Source organism: Eleutherodactylus coqui, chromosome 5, assembly GCF_035609145.1.
Source record: "Eleutherodactylus coqui strain aEleCoq1 chromosome 5, aEleCoq1.hap1, whole genome shotgun sequence".
Classification (NCBI taxonomy): domain Eukaryota; kingdom Metazoa; phylum Chordata; class Amphibia; order Anura; family Eleutherodactylidae; genus Eleutherodactylus; species Eleutherodactylus coqui.
The window spans coordinates 181,004,642-181,024,115 of NC_089841.1; the positions used below are offsets into that span (position 1 = coordinate 181,004,642).

Here is a 19,474-nt window from a genome sequence, read left to right on the forward strand (position 1 = left end):
TGGAGACTCTAGTACCCTGTTGTACTGCCTCTAGCTTGTATACAAGATGTGATATGAGCAGGCATGGAGACTCTAGTACCCTGTTGTACCTCCTCTAGCTTGGGTACAAGATGTGATCCAGGCGGGTATGGAGGCTTTAGTAACCTGTTGGCCACCTCTAGCTTCTATACAAAATGTGATACAGGCGGGCATGGAGGCATACAGGTTCCTATGGTATCCTCCAGCATATCGTTCCACATTTGCTGTAGCTGAGCCTTTAGTTTATGCAAACTCATAGGTTGGCATCCCAGATGTTCCCATACATATTCTATTGACTATAAATCTGGTGACCCGGCAGCCACGGAAGTGTGACAAGGTTGTGGAGGCATTCCTGTGGGGCCCTTGCTGTGTGCAGCAGAGCATTAACCTGCTGGAAAATGCCTGCTGTAAGCCCTGTCATGAGAGGCAACACGTTGCTGCCGGATGACAGGATGACATGCTCAACATATTGTTGAGCTGTCATTGTTCCTTATCACTAGGGGTGACTGACTGTTGAATGTGATGGACTCCCAAACCATCACGCCAGTAGTGGGGCAGTGTTGCACTCCACAGCAAAGGCAGGATTGAGGTACTCATTCCTGGGTCTCTAGACACGAACACAGACATAGTCATGGCCCAAACTAAACCTGGATTCGTCACCGAAAACACTCCAGTTCCACTCCATGGCAGATCAGTTTTGTCGTTGATAACACCACTGCAAACAGAGCTGACAGCAGGTGGATGTCAAAGGCAGGACACATAATGGGTGCTGTGAGACCAAATGTCCTTCAGTCAAGCACCTGGAAATGGTTCCGACAAACACAGGGGACTGTAACCATGGTGCCACCTGTCTCTGGGTGGGGGACAATGAAGACAATGAAACAGTTGAAGCTGTTCATGCTTCTCGGACGATCAGATGATCCTCTCTATTGGTAGTCTTCGGAGGGTGTCTTGAGCCTGGTCAGCTTGTGTGCCCTCATGTATCCACTGGCCCTAACACTTCCTGGTCAGAATGGTCCAGATGGTGGGCAATTCATCAATATGACCATCAAGCTTATTACATTCCAATAATGGGCCCCCTGTAAAACTCTGTTAACTGTGTGAAATCTCTTTCATTGTCTCATAGAGGCATATCTAGTGGTCAACAAGTTCTACACCAGCGGTAAAAGAGGTCCACTACACACAAGTAGCCTCTAAGAGCCTTTTTATAGGCCAAGGGTGGAACCACTTTTAGGGCCTCAAGTAGCAAAACCATTTAGCCAATCCTGCCATAACGCTAATCTTTTGCATATCTGCCTGAGAAGTAACTGCATGCCGAGTTTTTCAGCAAAATGACAACTGAAACTAGGTACTTGAATTTTTTTGCCAAAGAGTGTATATTTTCAAATTATATTGTATTATCTTACCGGTAACAATTGTTGTTGAATGGATTGTAACTTGCCAGTGCTAAAAGAACCCCAAATCCAGGCCCCAATGAGAAAAATATCTGAGCTGCTGCATCGACCCAAACCTGGAAAGCAAGACCATAACAAAGTCTTTACCAACAGAAAACATACATCACTTTCATTACAAATTTTTGATGCTGCTTAAATGGGTATTTCAGGACTTTAACTATTGATAATCTATCCTCTATTTGCACTTAACAGGTGTTTTTAAGCACAAGAATGACATTTTAGGTAAATAAAATATTGCAGTTTTGCTGTTATCACACTAGCTATCCTTCTAGTGGTGTGGTCTTCCCAGAAGATAGCCAGTATGTGTAGCAGATGATGAACTAGGAAATCGGTCATAGGAAATCAGGTCTTGATAGGGGAGTGGTACCCCACTGTAATATGTATATATTATACACATACTGTATACACACTGTACATGAGCACATTGTAAGCGGAATACAAATCAGATGCTAGCTGCATATTGCTTAACATTATAATTTGAAAGTATGGGATTGATTGAATTTCAAATTTTAAAGAGATCCCTGGACTGTAATTACAGACAGGAAGTCTATTGTAATCAATGATTTGCAAAACAGAAGAGAAAGCATTAATACTATATTGAGAAAAATGAGATGTGTAATTGAATGAAACATTTACATTTCCAAGGGCTTCTTCTGTCTCTACACGGATTATTACAATGCAGTATTTACTATTCACATCTCTGATCTAATCAGCTCTGCAAATACAAGCATGTCTGATGTTAAACCAGCTGCCAGTACATAAGCAGACATAGGGCTCAAAAGATATGAATCTGATAAGCGTATGTTATTCTTTTTGATCAAGTAATAGGAATGTAAAGCATTGTGTCATAAAGATCTGTTTTGTGTACCTTTCTACTATATGTTTTATTATATATATACCCGTTTCCTTGAAAATAAGACATCCCCTGAAAATAAGACATACCCTTAAAATAAGACATAGCATGATTTTCCAGAATTTTTGAGGATGCAAAATGATTTTTCAGGCTTTTTGAGGATGCTTGAAATATAAGCCCCACTCCAAAATTAAGCCCTGCTAACAGTTAATTAAAAAAGTCAATTTAAATAGTGTCCAGGCAGCTATACATGTAAAAAAGTTATACCTTTTTGAACAAAAATTAATATAAGACACTGTCTTATTTTCGGGGAAACGCGGTAGTTCATAAAAGAGACAAGCAATCCACAGTTTCAGATTTGCTTGATATTAACCTAAAGTATACTTCACTTTCCAGAGTAAGCTGCCATGTGTATAGATGAGGAATAACACTCTTACTGGCCATTATAAGACTCGTATCCTATATTTTTTCCAATTTTCACCTCTACAGGGTGTACATCTGATTCTCAACCCTGTCAGGGCTAGTGGGAAAAGCCTAGCCGCTGGACTATGTTCTATAGACTGTACACAGACAACTACAGATTCTGCTCTGTAACTGTATGTAACACACAGACACAACATTCTCAGGAAGTACAGTGTACAGCATTGGAGATATGATTTCTGTAGCTAAAAAATGGTAAAATGTTACCATTAGGCAGTATCTGTATCTCTCCTCCCCAGTGATTCTCTGTATATTTCAGTGGGCACAATGGCCAGCACTTTACAGGGGGGGGGGACGGTTTCAGCACAAAAATGTAATTTTAGGTAAATAAAATATTGCAGTTTTGCAGTTATCGCACTAGCTATCATGTAAACAAATGTTTGAAAAAGCATGCTTATTTTTATAATAAAGTGATTCAAAATACAAATTTCAATATTTTTTGCTCTGCCCAGATTCACATGCTGGTCATATTGCCTGGTCTCTGCTCTTCCGCTTGCATTATAGTTCATATGTGCTCTATTGTGGTTGGGTTCTTCTCTCACTGTATTTGACATTAGTAATGATGTCACACAGATGGACTGCCTCTAGCGCTGTTTCTCTACAGCACATGCATTGGAAAAGGCAGACTGTGCATGTGCAGTCATTGACATAACTTAAGGAAGTCCATTACGCACTACACCTGTTTAATTTCATGTATGTGATTGGTGCACTGAGATTGATAATGTTTTTTGTGTTCAAAAATTACTCTATAGTGCTTTTCACCAGGGAAGTAGAAAATGGTAGAAAGACTCACAAATCCTGCTGCAGGTAATGTTATTTACTGCCTCAAATCTACTGAAATCCCATCTACACTGCTCAGTACCGTATATACCGGCGTATAAGGCGACGGGGCGTATAAGACGACCCCCCAACTGTCACCTTATACGCCGGTATTCAGTGGAGAAAAAAAAAAAAATTTATTACTCACCTCCCACGGCGTTCTGTCGCGCTCCGGCAGGATGTCGCTCGCTCCGGCAGGCTGTCGCTGGCTCCTCGTCCCCGCCGCAGCATAGCTTTCTGAATGCGGGGCTTGAAATCCCCGCTTCCAGAAAGCTAATACACACGCCGGCAGCCATGACATCATTGAATGGCTGTGATTGGCTAAAGCACACGTGGCTTCAGCCAATCACACTATTCAATGACATCATTGAATGGGTGTGATTGCTAACACGTGCGCCTTCAGCCAATCACAGCCATTCAATGATGTCATTGAATAGTGTGATTGGCTGAAGCCCCGTGTGCTTTAGCCAATCACAGCCATTCAATGCTGTCATGGCTGCCGGCGTGTGTATTAGCTTTCTGGAAGCGGGGATTTCAAGCCCCGCATTCAGAAAGCTATGCTGCGGCGGGGACGAGGAGCCAGCGACAGCCTGCCGGAGCGAGCGACATCCTGTCGGAGCGCGACAGAACGCCGTGGGAGGTGAGTAATAAAATTTTTTTTTTTTACACTTTTTTTTTTTTGTATTACCGGCGCATAAGATGACCCCCGACTGCAGAGCAGATTTTTCGGGGTTCAAAAGTCGTCTTATACGCCGGTATATACGGTACTTGTTTTTAATGCACTCCATGCTGCTGTTATGCATGTGTACTGTGCATGGGAGCCATCATAGCAGCTCGTTTGCACTCGTCAGCCAGGGGAAAATTGAGAATTAGAGATGGAGCTTCTGAAGGGGAAAACTGGTGAAAAATGCCATATACAAGCCATTTAATGGCTAGAAATAGTGCAACTCCTCATGTACACACAAGGAAACTTATTCTGGGAAGTCACCTGAAAGTGTGGGCATGCTTTTTCCAAGTAAACGTAATAAATAAAATATATTATATATAACACAAAACATAAATGCCATCTCTCCAGGCACTACTAATACTCTAGGCTAGAGTGAACACAAGTTTATTAACTACTCATAGATAGCAATAGGGTGTGCACCTATATCAGCACATGGTACTTGCATTATGCAGTTAAATATTCCATTATGTTAATACTTAAAAGGCTACTAAAATCAAACCAAATCTTAAAACCTTGTAGCATATAGAGCTTATTACTATATCACATATCTCAGAGATGAGCGAGCGCGCTCGTTTAAGGCTGCTGCACGATCGAGTAACTGCAATATGACTGAGGGTGCGGGCAGACGAGCGCATAAACGGCGCGTTTTTGCGACCAAACGTATATACGTGACCATCTGAGGCAATGGTTTCGAATGTATTCGTTCACATGGGCGATTTTACGGCGCGTAAAAACGGCAATTCGAAAAAAAACGGAACATATGCGACCGAAATACTCGCCAACGCATATTCGATCGCCGAAAAGACCGTTTGCAAAGTAGGAACAAACGAAAATACGCTTTCTAGCTCTGGTCGTGATCGGTGAAAAACGATCGCTCGGGCGATTATACGTTGCGCTCGTGCGAACGTAAATACGCCTACGCTCGTCTGCCCGCACCCTCACTGCAGGGCCCTCGTGGTCTGTAATGTTTGAATTAAAGTGCAATCAATATTAACAGCAATTACAGACAGAATTATCAATTAAACAATCTCTGTATGGTAGATATGCACTTATCACATTTCTAAGTTGTTTGCCATTCGTTTTTGTATCCAAACTATTCTGCCTGCAACCGCCCTTCAGCAATTTTGCAGCACTACAGTGTGACTCCCATTTGCATGGCTGTAAAGTACAGGTAACAGGATGCTGAGTCCACACCTCCGTCATGTTCACGGCTGTTCAGTAGTTCAGTCCAGACCTGAAGCTAAGCTGCATGTAGTGAAGGTAACAGCCTGGACACTGTTTACATAGACTTGGCAAAGCTGAATGTATAAATGGCTTGTTTCTGTAGTTAGTTACTTTCATGAGCCTCGTGTGGCACAGAGTGTTAAGGCAGCAGAAATGCAGTCCTAAGCTCTCACTCATGACCTGAAGGTTGTGAGTTCTGACTCAGCCTTCCATCCTTCCTAGGTCCATAAAATGAGCACCCAGATTGGTGGTGGGGGGGGGGGGGGGGGTAATAAATACAATTACCTGAAAGCGATGCGGAATAACGTGGCGCTATACAAATAACAAGATTTATTTTTTTTAATGAAAATTATTGTCCATATAGTTGGATACAGGTTCTTCTTCCACTTATCCACTTATCCTGCACTAATCCTAGATGTTTTTCAGAGGTGTGAAAGTCCCCTAGGGCTCATTCAGATGAACGTAGTTTTGTGTGCTGCTATCAGCGCATAGAACACGCTTCTAACAGGAGCCAATAGATAACTATTAGAGATGAGCAAGCATGCTCTTTAAGGCTTCTGCTCGATCAAGTAACTGTGTACTCGCCTGAGCAGCATGTGGGGGGCGGCGGGGGAGAGCAAGAGAGATCTTTCTCTCCCCCCCGCCCCCCCCCTCCCACTGGCCCCTGCCGCCCCACCCCCCCACCCCCCACCCCCCGCATGCTGCTCGGGCGAGTACACAATTACTCAATAAGACTGCTACTCGATCGAGCAGCAGCCCTAAACGAGCATGCTCGCTCATCTCTAGTAACTATAGAAGCGTTCACAAGGAGGGTTGTTAGGTGCACTAAACTCTACGCACCTAACAAAGATAGGACATGCGGGTGCAAACCCACATGTCGGCTCTGAGGTGCGGGCAAAGATAGGACATGTCACATGTCCTATCTTTGCTGCCTGCTTTCCATAGGCTCCTATTGGAGGCTTGAAAGCACGCAGTCCGCACCTCTGAGCATGTGAATGGGCTACTTCATGGAGCTTGAAACCGCCCATTTACGCGATCTTTAACAGCGCTGTTAGCAGTGAGCTTTTCTCGCTGCTAACAGCATGAGCCCTACGCTTGTCAGCCCTTATTAAGTAGACAGCGCTATATCAGCTTCACAACCATTTCATCGGGATTGATGAGTTGCCTATTTTTCTGTTCATTTACTATTGAAGTATCAGCAATCAACCTCCACATACAGTAATATATAAAGAATAGTAAATTGAAAGAACGCAGGTGAGAATTCTATGCAGGGGAAAATTATGATGGGGGCCATGGCGCTAAACTAGTTCTGTACCCCCTTCATTTTCAAGATTGGTGGGGGTCACAAGGATGAGAATCCCGGATGTTTGACCCCTACTGATCAGTAAGTGACTGCACATCTTAGCGATATGCGATTACTTGAAATGGGACAACCCTTTTATATACTGTATATAGCACATTCATAGATTGTTCTTTATAGATCTGCTTCAGTAAACCTATACCCATAACACCATGGTCAGTGAAATAGCAAAAAGTAGCTGGCAGGACATGTGAATAGCGTGCTGGATGAGGTGGTGGTGGTGGTAGTGTAAGTGTAGAAGAGAGTGGACCAGGAAGATAAGGGTGGAAATGGGGGCAGCAGCCACTGGGGCATGAGTACCATTGGGATGCATCAACTATCTTCCAGGTGTGAGACATATAATAATGTAGTAATACTTTGGATGGGACGAGACCACATATTGCAGCAATTCTCCAAGGTATTGCTCCAAACAAAGTCACTTTATTAACAAAAGCAGCAAATGTTCCCCTCACCAACTTGTCACTTCACAAACTTGGTAAAGAACACGAGGGTGTGCAGCGAAACTGGAAGCGTCCTTCCCCGTGGGTAGAATCTAGTGTAGTCTTTGGAATTACTTCTGTTGCTAGTAAGTGTCACTCCCTCAGAGAGGGTTTTGTCCCGAATGTAGTCCAGAAATGAGTTGAAGCTCCAAAGCTGAATCTTGGTAACCGAAATGGAGTCTCCATAGCATCTTGCAGCCACTCCTTAGTTCAGCTGCGTCGTCTCTCTACTTTCTTCAGACCTCCTCTTCTGGATCTTGCTCTCAGGTTCAGACCTACTCCAGTGCCAATGCACATTCCCCTACTAAAGGAACAGCTACCATTTTCATTACAAACAATAATACAACAGTAATAAACATTGTAGGGGGCACAAGAGTGCCTATACTATATAAGGATTGCCAATAAGGAAGCGGCTGTAAACAACCTTATGTTAACTGTTCTCAGTTACTTCCTGCAGAGATGATCCAGTTACACATGGGTAAGAAGGAGTTAGCTTTTTTTTGTTTGATCGGATATTTCAGTGCTGACACATTGGATGGCATAAGAGTTAATGTGAGCACTTCGGATGGTACAAATGAGTGGCTAATGGACCATTTGCATATGACAGTGGGATAGATATGTATTTATAAGCATAACATTCAACCAGATTCCTGTAATATAAAAATCACTTTGTACATGGCTTTCCTAAGAGGAGAACGTATATGTCAGTATTTGTAACGTTTTGTTACTTACTGCAGTGTCTGTCAGCTTCTGCCAGTTGGGTCTCAGGTAAAACAGGATCCCTCTCCATGCTCCAGGCAGCGTAGCACCTCTGATCAAGAGTATGAAGAGGACCACATAGGGAAGAGTCGCTGTCACCCATACTACCTGGAAGGCAAAGCCCTGGGTGTAACTGTAGAGCTGACATTTTACAGGACCATTTCGCTTTCGTTCACACTCTTCACAGTAGTTTTTTCTATGACACAAACATCAAGACATCTTTTCAGTTCTCAACTGGTAGGTCATTGCCTACCTATCATAAACTTCACATCAACTCACTGAACTCTTGTATTTAGCATCTAGGTCAAGTAACAATATGTAGTCTCCTACTAGATCTCTTTTCAATTCCATGAGCTTTTCTTTATTCTTTTTAACTACAGAACTTACATATTTACCGTATATACTCGAGTATTAGCCGACCCGAGTATAAGCCGAGTCAATAAGTTTTACCACAAAAAAACTCGAATATAAGCCTATCTATACTCTAGTACATACTGGGTAAAGAAAAAATGCAATACTCACCTCCCAGCCGCGATGGTCTTCCCGGTGGTGCATCAAGCTGCTTGAGAATTCTCCCTGCTGTCATCTCCCTGCTCGGCTTTGAATTCCCCCGCCGTCAGCGCTGTGATTGGATCGAGCACCAGCCAATCACAGCCGGCGCTCAATAAACCAATCACAGCCATTCAGTGATGTCATCCACTGAATGGCTGTAAATGATAAAACGGGGACACATACACAGGCTGGGAGGTGAGCATTGCAGGGGTTTTTTTGACCTCACTCGAGTATAAGCCGAGGGGGGCTTTTTCAGCATTAAAAAATGTGCTGAAAAGCTAGGCTTATACTCGAGTATATATGGTATATTATATAACAATAAATACCCAAGATAATTTTTAAGGCTAGGGCTACACAGGAACACATGGTTCCTGAGTTACCCTAAAATTAAAAAGAAATCACTTGTGAATATATTTCCATGTACCCATGCACTAACGTACTTAGTCTAGGAAGTTTATGAAGTTTTTATTTTACAGGTTGGTTAGTTGAAGTTATGATGACTGCTTCCCACTTCGCCTTTAGGGTACGGTCACAAGAGACGGTTCTGTTGCAGATTTTACATCATTAGAAAGTGATTTTTTTTTTTAATAGGTAAGGACTTGCTTTATCTTTATTAATTATCTACTTAGTGTTCTTTAATCCTCATTTTTTATTACTTTTGGTTGGAATTTTTGGGTTTCAGAATCAATTTCTAGTTTTTCATGGAGTTATGGTTTCAACATACAATATTTTCAACATACAATGGTGTTTCTAAAACCAATTAATATTGAGGGACCGCTTGTATAATATTTACCAATGTTGTTTCATGTATTTGAAGAAAATGGATAGCAACTAATAAGGCTGCCATTACAACTTCCCCTTTGTTCTCACTCAGCATATCCAAGCCCTTTGGAGTGAATGCCCATGAACGGATTTCCACCGCGTTTCCATGGCGGAAATACGAGGCTATTAGGTTCTATTGAACCTAATAGCTTTCTGCCTGCCAATGCTCACATGCGGAATTCTACTGTGGATTTTCGCAGGGGGGAAATAAATTGCAGCATGTTCTATTTGCCGCGGATTTACGCCACGGGAGGTCTCCATTATTATAGCATTATGGAGACCGCAGATATCCATGCAGAATTCCACGATCACTTCTTTGTTTAATATCACGGTACTGCTGCGGCGCAAATCCGTGGGCGTATTCAACGACGCTCGTGAGCATGAGCCCTTAATAAGACTTTCTGTGTAGCTCTGCACAGATAAACCAGTATTATTGCATTAATTTAATAAAATTAGTTGTGCAAAAGTCTGAAGAAGTTGTATGACAACCTTTATGAAAATCTTATTTGCAGCATCATTGGTTGTCATTCACATTTCCTAGAGCCAATGTAAAGGTGCATTTACACACAGATGATCGCTCAAAAGTCATCAGAAGCTGACAGTTTTGAGCGATCATTTTGCATAGGAACTAATGGGCTAATCAGCCCTTTGGTACTTCATTGCATGTATTTAGAGAACTGCGGGTGATCTGTTCTCTAAATACATCACTATTGTTTTCCAGCAGGACAGCGGCTGTTAACAGGTTTTAAAGAATGTTATCAGCGCTGCCCGCGGAGAAAACAGCGTGCGGTCCGTCTTATGTTATGATCCTGAGGGATGAGGATTTCATGCGGACCTAACTCAGCGATAAATGATAAATGCACGATGGGCACACATTTACAAGCAATGATTATCGCGAATTTTGAGCGATAATCGTTGTGTGTAAAAGGGACTTTAGGCCAGCTGTCCACCGGCGATGCGGTATCCCGCGGCGAAGCTCCGCCACGGGAGCCGCCGCCAAATCTCTGCCGGTCAGCCCTATCTAATAGATAGGCTGACCGCGGAGAATCGGGGTAATTCGCAGCATGCTGCAAATTGCCCGCCGCGATTGGAAAATCGCAATAATTCTCCGCTCGTGGACAGGTGCCGGCGCTTTCCATAGCAATGCTATGGGAAGCATCGGCCGGCGTGATTCGGCGGCGGTTTACCGACGGCGAATACACTGCAGTGGACAGGGGGCCTTAAGCAGAAAGGGATGAACATAATATTAAAATGTAACAATGCAGGGATGTTTATTCACAGGTGATTTTTTTTCATTGTAAAAAGGAAAATGTTCTTTGTGCATATGGAAGATTTCTGAAAGGTGAAAGACACTGCTTACTTTTCCAGATGTTTTCACTCCCTTCCACAAACTGAAGTAAACTATAGTAAAGATGAGAAATAGACAGATAAGGAGCTGCCACCGCAATCCTCCGACATGATCTAAACCATCTGCTTCATGTATGCCCAGTACATGTCTCCTGCAACAATGGGATGATATACAATGAGTAATCCAGACACTTGTATAAAATTATGAATCTCCCTTGGGACCTCCAGCAATTACTAGAACAAGGGTCCTGCACTGCTGCAGTCAAAAGGCGTTTGAATGGAGTGGTGCTCAAACACGTGAGTTGCCGCTCCACTCAAAGTTTATATGGTTGACTGAAACAAGTAAGAGCTTGCTTCATACCTCCATTAAATCCCCTCCTCACCTTATATTCTGGATGGCAGACATCTTAAGAAAGAAATATCAGTCATCTTGGCTTTCAACATGATTGAAATGTTGAAATGTCACCTAAAATGACTGTACAGTCATGATCTCAAAAATAAAATGTCAATATCTACAGGGGATTAGTACCTGATATTTAGATTACTGATATCTTGCTGCTTAGCTGCCTTTAGTACAGCTCATGATCTATGAATACACATTAGCTACCCATTGTGATCGCCAACATACTACATTTTAATAGCTGCTTGTTACACTGCTTACTAATTTCCCATTACACATCCTAACTGCTATAAAGATTCAATCCCCAAGCAGCCTCCATAAACCTACTGCATACACTGAATATGCCATTGAAAATATATATTTCTTACATATAAGGTGTTCTGTAAACAGGACCCAGGGACAGGGTAAAGGATTCAGAGTTTATGGACAGGCAACGCGTTTCATTACCAGAATGGCACCTTCCTCAGAGCAGTTACCTAACTGGTAACTGACCTGAAGAAGGTGCCACTCCATCAAACGCATTGCCTGCACATAAACTCGGACTCCTTCATTAAAAAAAAATGGCTACGTTGATGGAAAAGTTATGGCACTTGGAAGACAGGTACGAAACCCCAAAAATCTCTGGTCTTGATCATCAATCATTTGACTCTTATGGTCCTTTTAGACTGGACGAGCTCTAGGGCAAATGATCCCAGGGATGCTCACTCCTGTGCTGTTTAAACAGGGGCGAGTATTATTGGCATCGCTCACAGTGCTGCCGGAATGGAGGTGGAGCGGTCCGAGAAGCGTTCTTTCCCCCCTTCCATTCACAGTAAGCAGACAGTCGCTCAAAAGTGAATGACTGCTGACAGAGCTGTAACTTGAAGCTCCTGGGCCCCAATGCAAAACCTGGAACGGGGTCCCCAACTATAATGCTTTATTTATAGTACTGGGCTCCCTATATGGAAAAGAGAGGCCTCATGGGCCCCCCAAGGCTCCTGGGCCCGGGTGCAACCGCATCCCCTACATCCTCTACAGTTACGCCCCTGACTGCTGATTACACTGAACGACTAGTCCTTCAGTTTTCTGCATGTAGAAACTGAACACCTGAACAACTCTTGTTAAGTCGCTGCATGCATTTACATGGACGACTATCATTCAAATTCCTGCGCGAACGTGGGAATCTGAATGATTCTGAATGATAATCGCCCCGCGTAAAAGGGCTATTAGTCTAAAATTAACAATATTATACAATCTAAACCATCTAAGGTAAATTCACTTACATGCACTTACGTATAAAACTCTTCAGCGGGGGATTTGGAGTCATTAGTCCAAGTGATGTTGCTCTTCCCAAAGTAATTAGTGCAGTTTGCCGTATTCCAGGGGTTGTCACAATTTGTCCATGGCAAGGTTGTGGAAAAAGAGGAGTAAAAATAGTACAAAGCCCAAGCAATTATGGTATTGTAGTAGAAAGATACATACAATCCAATGATGCATATAGCAAATCCAATGCCTGCAAACAGAGAAGCACTGATTAGAATATTGTTTTCTTTCTATTAGACATGTGAAACTTCTTAAATTTGCCCAATGAAAATAATATTCTACTTTTCTTTTGTATCAGACATGTGCTGAACAAGGTTACTGACAGCAACACAGTAAATTGTGAAGATCATAAGTAATATCCGTCTACAGCGCAAAATACTGATCTGAAAACCTAAACAGCATGCATTGCGAACTGAAAAATGGTGATAACGACAGTCACAATATCCTGCACAAGCTTCCCCAGATTCAAAGAAATTCAAGGTCACGTTCATTGTCTTCACAGACTTGGACAAATGTTCACTATTTTTATAGACATTTATATGTCATCTTTTGTTAACACCCCGAAACAGCTGTCTGTGTATGGATTCTGGCTTGGCTTTCAATTACCAGTCATTGTTACAAGGCTTGTATAAAGAGACTAAAATTGACCTGCAGGAATGTTGCTTTCCAATAGGTGGCGCTGCACAGGTATTGTTCCATCTCCCTTATTTGCATCATTTCCATTATAATGTACAAGACATAAACAAGAGATTTATTGTAGGGAGCCACGCATATTATTTATTTTCAGCCTTGTCATCAGCTGTGCATAGAAATCACTGGTGTAAGACATAAATGTAGTTAGGTAGGTACACAGCTATTTATTCTAATTTGCATAGCTGTTCAAGCTTGTTATCTGTAATCCGTACAAGATATGAAACTACTGTATAAAATAAAGGCCCATTAGATACAAGGGTCACTCAAAATTCGCTCAAAAGCCATCTTTTGAGCGATAACCGTTGTGTCTAAATGCGTGGCCATCATGCACTTTCCATGCACTATTCGTTCATCGGTTATTTCTAGCAAGCTAGAAATCAGAGATGACTGTTATCAACGCCGCATACTGATTTTCACAGCGGGCAGCGCTGATAGTATTCTTTCAGCTGGTATCCCGCTAGCAGTTCTTAGCGTGACACCAGCTGAAAGTTCTGAGAACAATGCAGCTGTTTGCATATTCAAAGCAGCTGCATTGTTCTCTGAGCTATCCAGGCAGTATCCCGCTCCGCCTGCATTAAAGGCCCATTTACACGGAGCAATGATCGCTCAAAGATAGCTCAAACGACAGTCTGAGCAACAGCTTTGAGCGATCATTTTTCATAAACTATTAAGTAGCTACTCAGCTACTTAATAGCTTATTAGCGTGCAAATGAAGCCTTTAGCTGAATGCAGTTAACAGCCGAAGGGCTCTTATCTGCTTTCAGCTCCTTTGTTCTCCGATGGGTAGCAATGATATAAGCACTACCCGTGGAGGACCACACAATGATTTTTAGGTTGATCTGAATTTAACGATCACCTAGTAGTGCACAAAAAGTGCACGATGGCCGCGCTTTTAGACGCAACGATTATTGCTCAAATGATCACTTTTTAGCGGTTTTTGAGCAATCATCACTCCATGTAAATGGGCCTTAACTCTTAAGTAGCTAATTAGCTATTTAGAGTTATGCAAAGATGATCGCTCAAAACTATTACTCAAACTGTCGTTTGAGCGTTTTTTGAGCGATTATCTTTCAGTGTAAATGGGCCTTAAGTCAAAGGAGCAGCCAGACAGGACACCCACTAACGTTAAGGTGACCATTAAATAATTGTCATGTATATTGTTTTCTAAAACAGATGATATTTGCATATTGAATGAATCCCCAAAGAAGAAGCTGTATTCCTTATTTAAAGATAATGGATGGAGCTAAGCAACTCATGTCTTTTCACCCAAGATAAGACTGACATATAGTAGACTAGGAGAATCCTCCATGGGTCCATATTTTGACACATTAATACAACAAGACACATGAGGAAGTTTCAAACAATTTTGGCTTATTTTACAAATATACCATTAGTACTATCTGGTCATATTACCTGTATGCACAACAGAAATTGCATAACATATCAGAAAACTAGTCATTGGATAGCAGTTTGCAAATTGACTATGAAGCGGCATTACCACAGGGGACAACATGGTTAGACTCACACTTGCATAAGTTGTGTGTTATCTTGTCAGTGAGGTTGAACATTGGCTAGCATGCTCATGACAAAGTGATGTAAATTATATCAGAGTTCAAATGTGGCATGATAGTGGATGCCAGACGAATGGGACATTCCATCTCCAAAGTTGAGCAGGCCTTTAACATTCCTCAATCCACAGTGTAACGTGTACCGGGAATGTATCATGATGATGATTATCCGTTCAGCTGTATCCGACCCTCGGTCACTCCATGGATCAATGTTCTCCACGCATTCCTGTTTTTCACGGCTTCTTTCAGTTCCGCGATTGCTATGTTCATGGTGGGGCTTGATTGTATCCAGCCTTCTTGTTCTTTGTCGTCCTAATCTTCTCTTTCCACTGACATTGCCAAGTATCAGGACTGTTTCCAGTGAGTTAGCATGCATCATGTGCCCAAAAATAGAGAGTCGCTGTTTGATGATTTCGCCCTCTAGTGATATTTTCGGTTTGACACAATCTAACACTACCTTGTCCATTGTCATGGCAGTCCAAGGTATCCGTAGCATTCTCCTCCAGCACCATAGTTCAAACACATCAATTGTTCTTCTGTCTGTTTTTCTGAGTGTCCAACTTTCACAACCCTACATCGTTATGGGAAAGACGATTGCATTGACCAGTCTGGTTTTTGTTGCAATGCTAATATCCTTCCTTTTCCAGATCTTTTCCATTCCTTCCTTTGCATACCTACCAAGTGGAATCTGTCCCTTGATCTCAGGTCCAGATTGCCAGTTGCATTTGATTTTGGATCCAAGGAAGATGAAATCTTCGACCACCTCCATTTCTTCGTTAATTTTTATGTTCACTGTACCATTGCCTACCGCGGTCATGACTTTTGTTTTCAGAGATACAGTCCTATGCATTCGATTTCCTTTTGCACTCATTGGATAAGGTATTCCAAGTCCTTTTTATTTTCCGCAAGCAGGGTGGTGTCATCTGCATATCGAAGGTTGTTGACATTTCTGCCACTGATTTTGACTCCAATTTCTAAATTCGTCCAGATTGCATCGCGTCATGATTGTTTCTGCATACAGATTGAATAGGACTGGTGATAGAATGCAGCCTTGTCATACGCCTTTCTCGTAATCCGTGTTTCCATAAGCTGTCCTTACTGTTGCTTCTTGGTTGTTGCATAGTGACCTTATAAGCTGTTCAATATGTTCTGGGACGCCCATTTGTTTCAGACATTTCCAAAGCTTGTCATGTTTGACATAATCAAATGGCTTGCTATAGTCGATGAAACACATGTACACATTCTTTTGATACTCCCGGGTCTTCTCCATGATCCAGCAAAGGTTCGCGATTTGGTCTCTGGTGCCACGTCCTTTGCAGAATGTATCATAGAAGGCCTTTTTACTCACAGTAACAGTGCAGTGGCTGCCTACAGAAGCTTTATGATCTTGACCAGTGCCATCTGGCTAGAATTGTCCGTGCAAACACATTCAATGAATGTCGCCCCACATACATATGCAGGTCAGTGCAGAATTCTTTAGCTTCCATGGGATATGGTGGTAGAATACCAATTATAGTGACTCTGTTAACACCAGGACACCAAATACAGCACCTTACCTGGGATTGTGAAATTGCTAATTGGACCCTAGAGGACTAGCAGCATGTTAAGTGGTCTGATCAGTGTTGGTACCAATTGTTTTGTGCTGATGATAGGCTTTGTGTGTGACACAGACCCCATGAAGCTATGGACATTAGTTGTCAACAAAACACTGTGCAGACTAGACTGGTGGTGATTCCACAATAGTGTGGGGTATGTTCTCATGCCACGGGTTGCATTGATTGGTCTGCCTAAACTTGCCATTGATTGGTGCCAATTACATTTCACGGCTTGGTGACCATTTGCAGCCCCTCATGGGCCTACAATGATGTGATATTCTAACAGGAGAATACACCATGCCCAAGTTGTCCAGAACTTGTTTGAGAAGCATTCTGGAGAGTTCCTACGAATGGTGTGGCCTGCATGTTCACCTAACATGAGCCCAGTCAAGCAATTCTGGGAAGAGGTGGAGAGGTCCATTCACAGCCAGGATCCCTCACGAACAAATACCATGTAACAGCGGGTGGCTATAAAGACCACCTGGCTCAACATCCGTCCAGACTACTGGCGTAACTATAGGGGATGCGGTTGCACCCAGGCCCATGAGTCTTAGGAGACCCATAAGGTCTCTCTTCTCCATATAGGGAGCCCAGTACTATGAATAAAGCATTATAGTTGGAGGCCAGGTTACAGGTTTTGCATTGAGGCCCAGAAGCTTCAAGTTATACCTCTGCTCCAGACACCATTCATCCACGTCTGAAATCGATGTCGCACTGAGTTGCTGCACTTAATTATTCCTTATTAGCATGGTGCAATCTCAATAGGTATTATATTTGCATGCTTGAACTTTATAGAAAATGTTTTCTTGAAGCCTAGAGACCTAGTGGTGATAAATGATAACCTTAAAATTCTGTGAAATTGTCTATTTACATGAGCTAGAAGTTTACAAACTAAAATAGATAGTTTACCTTTAAAGATAGGGCAGATGCGTTTCCATATGGGGATAGCGCCTGTTCTGTGAAACTGTCCTAAAGCCAACTCCATGAAGAAAAGGGGGACACCACCAAATAGTGCCATAATGGTATATGGAATCAGAAATGCTCCTAAAAGAATGAAGATTATAATGTCAGCATTAGTAGAACATAGAGATTTTTTAAAACAACATTTTATCTTTAGGTCTTGAAAGATCCAATATTAGAAGAAGCAAATGCTATATTTCTAAACATTAAAAAATAGAGGTTCCTGTAGATGGTTAAAGCATGTAGTATTCAAGAAAAGTAGCTGAATTCAGCAGATGAAAGATGCAATTAAATTGATCTTCCACTGAAATTAGAAGAAGTTCAGCATTGAGATCTTAACTCACACAAACTACTGTTAGGGTGGCTGTAAACAGGACAACTGTCGAACAAGTCTTAACGCTCCTGTGCTTTTACACAGGAGCGCGAAAATAGTTCAATGAATGGAGGTCGAGTGCGCCGGAGACCTCTTCCAGCCACCTGCCTCCATTCAGCATGAAAAGGCAGTTGTTCAAAGATGAGCGGCTGCCTGTTTATGCTGAGCAAGAAGTCTTTCACTAGTTGCTTTGTTTCAGTGAGCTGAAATTAAAGGGGTTGTCCCGCGAAACAAAGTTGGGGTATACACTTCTGTATGGCCATATTAATGCACTTTGTAATGTACATTGTGCATTAATTATGAGCCATACAGAAGTTATTCACTTACCTGTTCCGTTGCTAGCGTCCTCGTCTCCATGGTGCCGTCTAATTTTCAGCGTCTAATCACCCGATTAGACGCGCTTGCGCAGTTCGGTCTTCTCCCTTCTGAATGGGGCCGCTCGTGCCAGAGAGCTGCTCCTCGTAGCTCCGCCCCGTCACGTGTGCCGATTCCAGCCAATCAGGAGGCTGGAATCGGCAATGGACCGCACAGAAGACCTGCGGTCCACCGAGGGTGAAGATCCTGGCGGCCATCTTCGCAAGGTAAGTAAGAAGTCACCGGAGCGCGGGGATTCGGGTAAGTACTATCCGTTTTTTTTTTAAACCCCTGCATCGGGTTTGTCTCGCGCCGAACGGGGGGGCTATTGAAAAAAAAATAAAAACGTTTCGGCGCGGGACAACCCCTTTAAGCGATCGCAACTACTGAGTGATTTCTCGCTCAATTCCCTGTCGCGTCCCGTATTTACAACTACCACTGAAAATTGTTAATTTGAGTGATTTTTCATTTGATAGTTTCTCATTTAAAGCCACTCTTACCAAAATAGCCCCTTTTTCTAAATCTTATCAGGGGATTAATGGGGCGTTTCTGCAGTCTTTTAGGACACTGTCTGAGGATGGATGTAACTTTTTAAATTAAATTCAGTGCTACAGAACATACACATATCAACACATTGAAGACAGAAATGTAACTAGGGACTCACTATGAAACGACAGGTGCAGAAGGTGATGATAAGCGGATGAGGATAATGATAATAAATATAATGATACTGGCAATGAAAACTGGAATAAATGGTAAGCAACTAAAATAACCAGAGAAATGCTGTCCTGAACACTGGCTCTACCTATGTCTTTCTCTGACACTGTCCCTTAACACTAGACCCCACTGTCCTTAAAGGGGTTGTCCCGCGCCGAAACGGGTTTTTGTTTTTTTTTTAACCCCCCCCCCCCCCGTTCGGCGCGAGACAACCCCGATGCAGGGGTTAAAAAAACAAACCGCTCAGCACTTACCTGAATCCCGGCGGTCCGGCGTCTTCATACTTACCTGCTGAAGATGGCCGCCGGGGTCTGCTCCCTCCGTGGACCGCAGCTCTTCTGTGCGGTCCATTGCCGATTCCAGCCTCCTGATTGGCTGGAATCGGCACGTGATGGGGCGGAGCTACACGGATCCGGCATTCTGCACAAGCGGCTCCATTAAAGAGAGCAGAAGACCCGGACTGCGCAAGCGCGGCTAATTTGGCCATCGGAGGGCGAAAATTAGTCGGCTCCATGGGAACGAGGACGCTAGCAACGGAGCAGGTAAGTAAAAAACTTTTTATAACTTCTGTATGGCTCATAATTAATGCACAATGTACATTACAAAGTGCATTAATAT

The 19,474-nt window shown here is 42.8% G+C and overlaps 1 protein-coding gene across 1 annotated transcript in view; it reads right to left on the reverse strand.

Moving 5' to 3' along the window:
• The window catches only part of LOC136628885 (sodium-dependent serotonin transporter-like), a 68,190-nt gene that overhangs the window by 20,955 nt on the left and 27,761 nt on the right, over positions 1 to 19,474 (reverse strand). The window contains exons 2-6 of the mRNA XM_066604978.1: positions 17,362 to 17,496; positions 12,567 to 12,786; positions 10,908 to 11,046; positions 8,147 to 8,281; positions 1,425 to 1,528 (exon numbers count right to left, since the gene is read on the reverse strand). Of these exons, the coding sequence (XP_066461075.1) occupies positions 1,425 to 1,528; positions 8,147 to 8,281; positions 10,908 to 11,046; positions 12,567 to 12,786; positions 17,362 to 17,496 (733 nt within the window). The remainder of the gene's footprint in view (positions 1 to 1,424; positions 1,529 to 8,146; positions 8,282 to 10,907; positions 11,047 to 12,566; positions 12,787 to 17,361; positions 17,497 to 19,474) is intronic.